Here is an 11,468-nt window from a genome sequence, read left to right as displayed (position 1 = left end):
CCTGGATACCTAAATCACACATTCCGGGAGGCTCTTGGGTGCTCCTTCTGCACATGCCCGAGCATCTCAGCCATGCGGAGAAGGAGCCTTTTTGCCAAAAGGGAAAGAAATTGCCGATCTCACACATGTGCAGCGAGATGGTCAAGTTTTTTTCCCATCTATGTCACCTGATCTCGCCTCTGAGTCAGGTGATGTAGGAACAAGAACAGAGAGAAGATGGCACCGCTTAGGGCGCCGACCTGAAGACGGATGCTGAGACGACGAGGGACCCGATGGAAGAAACCACCGGACCAATGGACTGCACTGCAGGATTGAAGGTAAGTGTATTTTTTGTTTTGTTTTGGATCGTTTTTGGGTTTATTCCCTTTAAAGTGTTACAAAGGGCTGCAGAAAGAGCTCACCCCCTTAAGTACACCCACAACCTCAACTGTGTTTAGCAAAAAGATTTTTTCTGCAAGTCATGCAAACCACCCCCTCCCCTCATCCAACCTTCGTCCTGCATTTGAGCGAGCAGGGGAGCCCTGTTCGTATCTTGGAGGCGTCTGTATGTTGGATGTCCTTAACCCAGGACTACCTGTAAAAGCACCTGGTAAATGGTTACAATAAATACTTATCTTCCTAGTTGGAGGTTCAAAAAATTAACCATTGTATAAGAGCTATGTGTGAATCTCTGTTCCAACGTTTAGGATAGTGTCCCTCCACTGGGTAATTTGGTTCCTCCCACTACTACACTACTGTAATATCTGGGAGAAACCATAAAACTCAATCGTAGGGGGGGGTGTTTAAATCCTGTCTAACACACTGCAGTATCTGGCACAATCATTAAGCCAAACATTTTGAGTTTGCTAGGGCTAGGTAGGGTAAAGGCACATAGGTGACCACTTCACTCCTTATGCTAAATTTTACATTCCAACCATGTTTCTTAATTAACTGAACAGGCGTGATTAGAAACTGGTTTGTGTATGCGGTTGCATTTGCATTAGTTACGGTGAGGGTTGCAGAACAATTCCTGAAAGTGACATGTTGCTTCTGTCTGCCCTGTTGTTTTTCCACCTCTGGAGCAAGAACTGCACCACCACCTTAATTCCGACATGTGGAAATACATTGACCTTCGATGCGGATTGCTATGAGCCCAAGAGCAGCTAACTGCATAGGTTTAGAATGTACTTGTGACAGAGGCCTTAGTGTGGGTTAGCACTAAATTATTTAGGACAGTGATTGACAGCTAACAGTTAATCTAGTGCAAATTTGCTATATAAAATATATGAGACACTTGTTCATAGCAGGTTTTCTACAAAAAAACAAACCATATTAATGAGCATTATTATGTGCTTAGGCCTATTATGCTTGTAATGGATCAATGACTTGTTAATGACAATGGATCCTTAATGATGATTACTCATTATTTACAATGACTCATTTACACAAGCATGCATAAGGAAATGTATGTTTCCATGTGTGTGTACAAGACTTTTCCCCTTCTAGCACAATAGCAGGAATAGTCCTAGTGATAATAACACATGCAACAAAATGCTGGAAATGTGCCTGCAGTGAATGAACTCTGGTCAACACTGGAAAACTGCAGCATGCATGACTTTCCAAATACATTTTGCAGCATGGAGTCAGGGCCTATTCCCAATATTGCTTTGTGTTAATACAATGTGCAGCGATTCTCAAGACATGTGTTGGTGCACTGGGTTACTATTTATTCTTAATGGCTCCCAAAACACACCCTACCAATACCCCTCTTTTCTGTTGATGAGAGGAACTGATCACTATTATTCTTAAATAGGACAAATGATAAATGAAGAGTGGAGTAGTAGAGGGAGTATAGGTTCTGAGAATGTTTCCATCGTTATCCATGCCTTCCTAAACATTTTAGCAGAATTTGGGCTTTAAAGTTGAACTCAAAATAGATGTTAAAATGAATAAAGTTATACACTTGCTATCCACTAATTCCAGTATGTCAGTCTTTCCATTTGTTTTTTTTTATATTCTGGTTGTTTCTAGAATTCTGGTTCTAAATTGAGAATACTTCTGGAGTATTACCCTAAGCAAGAGCAAAGTTGTCAGAAAAAAAGAAAGAAACTAGGTTTTTTGGCATTTGGGTAGTAAATTTAGTTATATTCAGTTATATTCAATTTATTAAAAAACAAAATTCATAATTCAGTAAATGAAACAAAACAAGTGATACAGTCTTTCCCCATAGTCAGGTCAATGGATGCTATCAATTACAGTTCACAAGTTTAAACTTTGGTGAGGGAGTGAGCTTCTCTTGGGACCCCTATTGCTACCCTTTGTGCGAATGTAAAACGTTTATTTCTTAGCACCCTTTGACCTGACTAATCCCTGCGTGAATAATCCCTCCAACTCTCTGACATCAACTAATGTGGCTTGCAGATCCCCTGAAGAAGCCATTTGGCGGAATGTGTCGGGACACAAGACGGTACCACTTTTCTACCCCTTGTTATTCCTGTTAATAAGTATCAGGAATATTTATGTCTAGTCTAATGGTCTTACACCCCATTGTATCTTGTTTGGGGAAAGACCGTATCACTTATTTGTTTCATTTACTGAATTATGAATTCTGTTTTATATGAATATGAATACAACTCACTAAATATACTACCCAATTGCTAAAAAAAAAAAACAGTTTCTTACAAGTATGGTACACATCCAGCATACATGGAGCTGGCAGGTCAAACCTTGTAAAATACAATAGGAGACGCTTTTCTTTTTACAAGAGCAAAGTTGTCACCTCTAGAACACAGACTTCCTGTCCTGTTGATTCCATGCCCCCAGAACTTAAAGTTTAGATACCACAGTGAACACCAGGCATTATGGGGTATTGATGTCATTAGAGAGAGATGTTCAGCCATTTTTATAATGCAAATGCACAAACCCAAAGTGGCTAAGGAAGCATGCTGCACAAGCATGGTGCATAGACTTCATAAACCATTTTTTTTTTTCAAATTTCCAATATTGAGATTTTTTTTTTAATTATTATAACAGTTTCTATTCTAAAAGAATAAGAAAAGTTAAGGCTTGGTTTTAACCAAGCACTGTTTGCAACTAATGCATTCTTATAGAATGTTCATGCCTGTAAATGCCAAATATAACAGAACTCATAAACAAGATGATAAATTGAGTAATGGCCATTTCAAACCCATGTGAGCTAAAGTATTTCTCCCATGGGCTCAACTGCAGAATCAACTGCTCCCATTCAATTGAATATATATATATAATATATATATATATATATATATTTGTCTCTTTGCTAACTACTAAACCAACTCTTTCAGCATTCGCTTGCTGAAATAAATTTGAGATTACTGAGCACAAAATATTTAGCTGGACAAAGGTTAACAGTTTCCTTTACTGCTTTCCCCCTTTTTTTCATTATGACTTACTTATATGCTCAGCACTAGTTACTAGTATGGATGTATGGCAGTTCTTCTGCTACATTGCTACCTGTTCCCTTCAGATTTTGCTATCTGCCCCCATTTTCTGTAGTTATGCTCCTGGTGACAGCCATTTTCAGTTGTGTCCAATGAGAGTAGAAAATAACCATCACATGGCTGATTAAATAGTGCCCAGGACTCACATCTATGAGCAATGTTTTCCTGTGTATGATAAATGTTTGCAAATCACCAGTCCAATTGACTTTAATTGAGCAGTACACATACCAGCATAGAGGCTTCCTTTGATAATCATCCTGATGTTGTGGTAGTTTAGGGATCTGCTGTCTAATTGTTATTGTGTGCTGGTGTTAGTAAAAGTAACATTTTACTTAATAGTTTTTAAACATGTTGAATTTTTTTGTTTATAAAAGGTCACCAATGTCCAGTCCATGTAACTAATATGGGGATATGTAAGGTTTCCTTTCCTCAGAAAATAGTGGGGAGAAATATTAGTGGAGGGCCCTTATTGCTAAGGTACTAATGGGAAAACATTAGAACCTCTGTTATTTGTATTCCCATTGTGTTCTTTATTTGACCTGGTGACTATTGTTCAATCCTACAGTTGTCACCAGTACAGGAATATGGATTTTCCAATAGGGATATGTTTGGTTGAAGAAAAAAAAAAGACTTCGAGATTTAAAGCTCAGCTGAGACCTTGGCCCTGATTTATTAAAGCTCCCCAAGGCTGGAGAGAATATACTTTCAACAGTAAAGCTGGGTGATCAAACAAACCTGGTATGGATCTGGTCCAAGATTCAAAGCATTTCCTAGCAAATAGCAAATTACATTGAAGAAATCCATTCCAGGTTTGCTTGATCACCCAGTTTCACTGGTGAAAGTGTATTCTCTGCAGCCTTGGAGACCTTTACTAAATTAGGCCCTTTATTTTAAATCATCTAAAAAATTTTTAGGTACATTACAATACAATGTGTTCTGTACCTTAAAGTGGAACCAAAGTTCATGCAATTTTCCTTTTGCAATAGTTTTTTTTTACCTGCTCAATTGCCACACGTCGGTGCATTAAATAGATACAAGGCACATCTCAACCTATTCGACTTACTGTTAAATGTCAGTAATAAATTCCCCTAAACAAATCAAACTGGTTGAAGATCACAATGCGGATGAGAAGGAAGAAAATGGCGGCACACATGATGGAACAAGGACAAGTAAGAATCCCCAGGGTTTAGATCTGCATTAAAGTTAAGGTTTTTGGTCTAGGATATAAAAAGTAATAAGAAATGCCAGCCCTCAACCAGCAACTGCAGATTGGCACCCTTTGCACTCTGTAGTGAAGCAGTACAAAGCTCCAACATGTCCCTGCCCTATAGATCCACAATCAGGTAAGCTCATGTTCCCTGCTGAATGGAGAACTCTAACTTATTGGGGGTGTATTGAACTCTGCAGGGAGACCACTGCTTCCACACAAAGGGTCCTCCTGTATAGAAGGACCCTTTGTGCTCACCCTTGCGTATTACTTTAAAGCAGAGAGTAGCCCTGGAATACTGACCTGTTCCTATTCCGTCATGGCCGCTGACATCTTCTTTTCCACATCCCAATTTTCAGCCATCTTGATTGGCCAGGCCAGGATGATTTAACTTCTGCAGGCATGTGGGAATTTCCCCAGTCCCGGTATTTAGAATGGAAGCTGGAATTGATCCGTGGCAACAAACACTGAGCTGTGTATGCAAAGCTTGGCACATTTTGACAGCTGAGTAGTGATCAGGCAGGTAAGGTTACTTTTTACAATAGGTAGTTATTGCAGAAAAGGAGACCACTTTTAAAAATCTGATGCAAGATTTCTAAAGGCGGTGTCCTTTTCTGCAATAAGTACCTTCCTTTTCTGCAAAAAGGGCTTGCCGAATGCTAGATTTGTAAAGTAGAACTTTAGTTCAAATATTGAAATACATTTAGCTGATTTAAAACGTACATAAACTCAGATTTTTTTACTTTACATAAAAGGGTAGACAAGCCTTTTATTTAAATCAAACATTTTGTTTGTGTTTTTTTAAGTGCAAAACTTCCTTTTTCTTAATCACTAGGCAATCAAAAAGGAATAGGAGCGCAGAGCCTCCCAGGATACCTACGTCACACATCCCGGGATGCTCTGGCTGCTCCTTCTGCGCATGCCTGAGTATTTTGGGCATGCGCTGGAGCCCTTTCATCAATAAAAAACAATTGCAGATCTCTGCAATGTGCAGTGAGGCTAGTTATTTCCCAATCTACGCCACATGATTTTGCGCCTACGCAATGCTAGATCGGGTGACGCGGAAAGAAAGCAAAAGAGAGAAAATGTCGGTGCCCAGCGCTCCGAATAGATACCGGGACAACGCAGGACCTGATGGGAAGAAATCTCCCAACGGACAGACTGATCTACGGGATTGAAGGTGTGATTTTATTGAAAGACGTGGGACCTGATGGAAGACACTTCCGGATGGATCGGACTGCCCTGCAGGATTGAAGGTAAGTGAATTTTTTTTTTGTTTTAGGGACTTTTGAGTTTAGTTCCTCTTTCACCCCCCTAGCGGTATTACCTAGTGTGACTCTGGGTGGATTTTACCTGCAAAAAGCGGTATTCCCGAGTCACACTCAGGGTAGCTTTTAAGTAAAAAAAAAACCACTTACCTTGTTCTGTAGCCGTCCCCAGGTGTCCTGCTGGTCTCCGCAGGTCCTGGGGACACATCCTGCTCCCCCGATCTCCAGCCACGAAGTGCAGATACGGGATCTACAGGGTTTCCCAGTAACGTTGGTGCATGTGTCGGTGCGGGGGGGAGGATTCGAATAATTTTGTATTAGATTTATTACAAAATAGCTGTATTGAGTCCAATACAAAGAATTATTCATATAATATAATTATATTATATATATTATATATGCTATTATATATACTACTATATTTTTGTGTTGTGTTATTTACAGTTTATTAATAAATTTATTAAATATCAGTGAGTTAAGCCTAAGAATTACAACCTACAATGAAAAAAAAAATTCCATGCCAAACATTTACCGCTTTTTTGCATTGAAATTTGGAAGGAAGTAGACCGCTAGGGGGGTTAAACAGGCAGACTGGGACTTTCCTAACAACTTCTAGTTCAAAGTAACAAAACCCAACCATAGCTCAGCACTGCACACTCATTTCCTTCTATTCTTTCTGCAGGTAGGGGAGCCGGCATGGTCCGCGCATGCGCAGAGTGCGGGCGGTGTCTGGTGACGTCGCGGGGTTCGGCTTGGATGACGTTACCCGGGCCCTGTCAGGAAGTTCTTCCTGCGGCCTCCAGTGCAGCGCACTGCGCATGCTCATTGCCACCATTTTGCCGTTGAGTGTTGTGTCGGGGGCTCGTTCACCGGGGCGGGGGAGGCTGAGGAATCCGGGCCCGGTAGAACAGCATAGCGGTCAGTGCAGCCAGGCCAGCGCCAATTCCACCGACAGGCCGGGGAGAGCAGAGCGGAGCAGACATGGCCAATATCGCCGCACAGAGGATCAAGAGGGAGTTCAAAGAGGTGCTGAAGAGCGAGGAGGTGAGAGAGGTGCCAGCCCTGCCCCATTCATCCTGACATCTACATGCCATGGCAGCAATCTTCCTAGACAGGGGGTATTAATCCCAGGTGGTCAGGGTCCCTCCCCAGCATTGTGTTACTATGGAAGTTCTGCACAATCCTCACAACTTCTATGGCAGAACTGGGCCTCAATATCTCTGCCATGGCAATGTGTCGCCCCGCTTTGTATTGCTGGAGGTGACTGCTGGGCATTGGGGTGGCAGTGTTATTATTAAAATTATACAGAACTTACAAAGCGCCAACATATTACGCAGCGCTGTACATTAAATAATGGTTTCATATGACAGACAGTGACACAAGAGGAGGAGAGGATCCTGCCCTGAAGAGCTTACAGTCTAACAGGTGGGGGAAGTATCGCACAATAGGAGCGGGGTGATATCCAGCACCATGACCTGCCACCTCTAGAGTCACCCCGTCCCAGGCTGGTGACCCCATGGTGACTCCCTTCCTGTACTTCCTGCAAGGGTTTTAGCCAGAACCTACAATCACCTTACATTAATATTCCATTGTCGGCTGTCATCCCATTGTTTAAAGAGGAACTAAACTCAAAACTACCTAAAACAAAAATAAATCCACTTACATTTAATCCCGCAGAGCAGTAGATCACACCGGAGGTGTCTTCTATCGGGTGCCGCGTCGTTCCAGTATTCGTCTCTCAGCGGGCTCGCTAGCCGCCATCTTTTCCTCTTCTTCCTGTTCTTCTTTCCTACCTGACCCAGGCGCCTGGTACGGTGATGTAGGTTGGAAAAAAAACTTGCTGATGTCACTGCGCATGCATGAGATCGGCAATTTTGTTCCCCTTTTCACGAAAAGGCTCCTTCTGCGCAGGCCCAAGGTGCTCAAGCATGCGCAGAAGGAGCAGCAAAGAGACTTTGTGCTGCCATTCATTCTCTATCGCCTAGGCAATCAAAAAATTAGGAAGCGGTGCTGCGCCCTTACTTGTTTTTTTAAAAAAATGGGTGTTGCACTTAAAAAACAAACAGAATTTTTACCTAACATAAAAAGGTTGTCTACCCTTTTATGTAAAGTGAAATTTCTGAGTTTAAGTACGCTTTACGTACACAGCAGGCTACATTCTGATTGGTTGTCAGGACAGGTGTCTGTTTCCTTCCTGACTTCGCAAATGTGCTGGGAGGAACCGAAATCATCAAATGAATTAAAATCAGCAGCATGGAGTAATAATTGTGCAATGCTGTATACTGTGAACAGGTGAGATGGCTATGATATTATTGGAAATCTCTAACCAATCACCTCAACTTCCTGCGTGTCAACAGGAAGGGGACCACAGAAGCTGGGGACACACAGGATTTTAGGGTGGAATTTTCAGTCTTTTTTTTTTCTGCAGCTTTGAATTATATAATATTTGGAAATAGGATTCTCCTGCCGTCAGTTCCTGTTATAGGATGACAACACTTCATTTCCTGTGTTCCAGTCTGCTCACTCATTGTCATCCTACCAAGAAAAGATGAAGTCACCATCACTCGACAGTACAGGATTCTACAAGCATTGTCACAAGCCAACCTTTCGGAGCCATTCCAGGTCCTTTTTGTGGACATTTCTTGTCACCTTACCACTCTTCCCATGTAGACAGCAAGTAGCTGAGCTGCACTTTCTACCGGTTACTTCCAGTGTTGTCACCATCATAAAGTTCATTAAAGCAGAACATAGGACTGGGTAGGGTATTTATTGCAGAAGGGGCAGGTACTGTCTCTTCTGTAATAAAACAACTTACCTGCACGGCATGGCTGAAGATCCAAAAGAGGAATGGGTGAAGATGATGGAACGAGCACAGGTGAGTGTAGTTAAAAAAAACAAACGTGCAGGTAAGTTTATTCTGTTGCAGGAGAGATATTGCTTCTCCATTCTGTAACAAAAAAATAAAAACTGAGAGCAAGTAGCTTCTCGATTTGCTTGCTGTCCTCTTATTTTTGCAGTTCAATTCCACTTGAAGTGCCCTTTACTCATCAAGCAAGTGCAGGAGATGAGCAGTGCTACTGGCATCAAGATTTGAAAGGTATTTAGAAGCAGCGGGTATTTATGATGGAGAAAACTGAATATCATTCTGTAAGTTTCCTGTACCTCGGGGCATTTATTTGCATTACAGCAGGCAGCTGTGGCCGGCAATGCATTACAATTGGGGAAGAATTGTCCTTAACGTGGCACCACCATACGTAAGATGTGCATTTTAGGGCATCGAGTGTTATGCTGTATAAAGTGTTTGGAATGCTATATACAATGAATGGCACTGCATATAGGGCAAGCATTATGACAATGCTCATTAATGCATGCACTGCCACAACAGGCAGTCCTTATTGCCCTGGTACTGGTTCAGTACAGTACCAGAACCCACGGGTTCTTCCTAGGTATATTTACCTTAATCGCTCCAAGACTTTTCTAGAGCCACCCGAACTCTCTGGAATGGTCTTCCTCGTCCTATTCGGCTTGCTCCTACTTTCTGCTAATTTAAAAGAGCACTCCACCTCACCTTTTCATGCACACCTACCCGTCGTCTTTTAAAATTGTCACTACTTACCAATAGTTCCCATATCTCCCCTCCTATTGTGTGTTACTTCCCCCACCTCCTAGATTATAAATTCTTTGGGCAGGGTCCTCTCCTCCTCCTGTGTCACTGTCTGTATCTGTCTGTCATTTGCAACCCCTATTTAATGTACATGGCTGCCTAATATGTTGGCGCTATAGAAATCCTGTTTAATAATAACCTGAACATCACAGATACTCCCCACGTGTATACTTACCTATAATTGCAATCTTCCGCAATATGTACAACCTCCGATAATAATTTTCACCCATCCAATGTTGGCCCATGCTTCCCCAGTCTGTGATTATTATCTGCTTTATGGATGTTCACTGGGAGGCTACTCGCCTCTTTCATGGAGCCTGGGATCAGAAATAAATGCTAGCTATTGAGTCCAGGTAGAAGAGATGGCATAGCCAGGCCATGATGCCCCCTGTAGTGTTCTTGGCAGCACTCGGAGCTCCTCTGAGAAGTCAGAGCAGCATTTGTTTTACATTTCTTACAGTCTGCTGGAGACTTCTCAATAAAGAGAATCTGTCTCTGTACAATATTATCACATGGGGGCCTATCAGTGATTGTGATAAAGTAAACAAATAAAGACAACCTGAAAACCAAAAAAATTCAATAAAATAAAGAGGCCCGCCCCTACGCACATAGGAAGAAAGGTGCATACGCAAGGGACAGTTGTGTAATACATGATTGGTATTTGCACACTGGCTGCAATGATAAGAACCATTCTATGGCGAGATCTATTTGTTAACCCAAAATTGATGATTAGTAAAGACTTTTAAAGGGCCCCCTAATGAATAATAATTGATACATGGCTTGTTCGGTATCTATTCAGCACAATCTTAATTTTTGTGTTGTGTTGTGGTTGTGAGCACTACAATTACATTTCAGTAACTCAAATGTGATGTGCGATAAAGAAAATTGAAAATCTCAAGCCTCTGATGATTTTTTGCACACAAAATCAATAATGTCCATGCTCCGGACATGGGGACATTCTAACTTATCTTATGCCTTCCAAACTATGGACTTTATTAGATGCTTTCTAGCTGTGGGATCACACAGATCATTGTCTGCTGATTGGTAGACATTTAGCTATGTGGTCAACTATTGGATGGCAATGATCCAATCAGTGTTCAGGCTTCTTATTTTCTTCTGATCATGGCTAGCTTCAATCTTTTTTGCATAATTTATTATATGTATTTGTTGTTTTTTTTTTGCAATACTTTCCACAGTAGGTACATTTATATTGATGAGAGGTAGTGTCTAGGCCTGGAAAAGTCTCAATGTTCTAGCATTCACTGGTGATATCAGGTTTTATACATGAATAAGTGCCAGTATCATACATATACACATAAATGTATATGTCTATATCTCTGCTGTGTTGAGCTGCATTAGTGTTACAGGTCAGTGAGCCATATATCAGGATATCCAAACCCAAGGTGAAATATGTTCTAGATTGCAGCATACCAGTCCACAGATGTGGAGGATGCATTAGTTTTCATTATTAGCAAGGACATAAAATATCAGGTCAGTGCTCAACCCAGAATTTTTTTTTAAGCTGGGTGGGAAGAAATTGTAAATGGGTGGCTGCCCCTGTACTCTTCAGTAACCCTTAAAAACAGCCGGGTGGTTACTGAAAATTTCTGGATGGTGCACCCGGCTAAATAGTGCTAGGGAGAGCACTGCAGGTGATCAGGTCAGAGAAGCAGGTCCTCATTGTTTCCTATGCATGAAGGATATCAGCCATCTGAATTGATAATTTTCCATCGTGGAAATGAATAAAATGAGAAGACGTGATAGTAGCCCAGTTCATACTGATAACCATGGCTCCGTCTATAGATACAGCTGTGGTGTAAATATAACCACAGCAGTGTTCAACCCAGAATTTTTTTTAAACCGGGTGGGAA

The 11,468-nt window shown here is 41.4% G+C and overlaps 1 protein-coding gene across 1 annotated transcript in view; it reads left to right on the top strand.

Annotated features, from left to right (window-relative positions):
* Nucleotides 1–6,738: 6,738 nt before the first annotated feature.
* UBE2K (ubiquitin conjugating enzyme E2 K) overlaps nucleotides 6,739–11,468 on the top strand; it is a 25,761-nt gene continuing 21,031 nt past the window's right edge. The window contains exon 1 of the mRNA XM_072406312.1: nucleotides 6,739–6,977. Within this exon, the coding sequence (XP_072262413.1) occupies nucleotides 6,915–6,977 (63 nt within the window). The 5' untranslated portion in view covers nucleotides 6,739–6,914. The remainder of the gene's footprint in view (nucleotides 6,978–11,468) is intronic.

Source organism: Pyxicephalus adspersus, chromosome 3, assembly GCF_032062135.1.
Source record: "Pyxicephalus adspersus chromosome 3, UCB_Pads_2.0, whole genome shotgun sequence".
NCBI classification, from domain to species: domain Eukaryota; kingdom Metazoa; phylum Chordata; class Amphibia; order Anura; family Pyxicephalidae; genus Pyxicephalus; species Pyxicephalus adspersus.
This window is presented reverse-complemented; position numbering and strand designations above follow the sequence as displayed.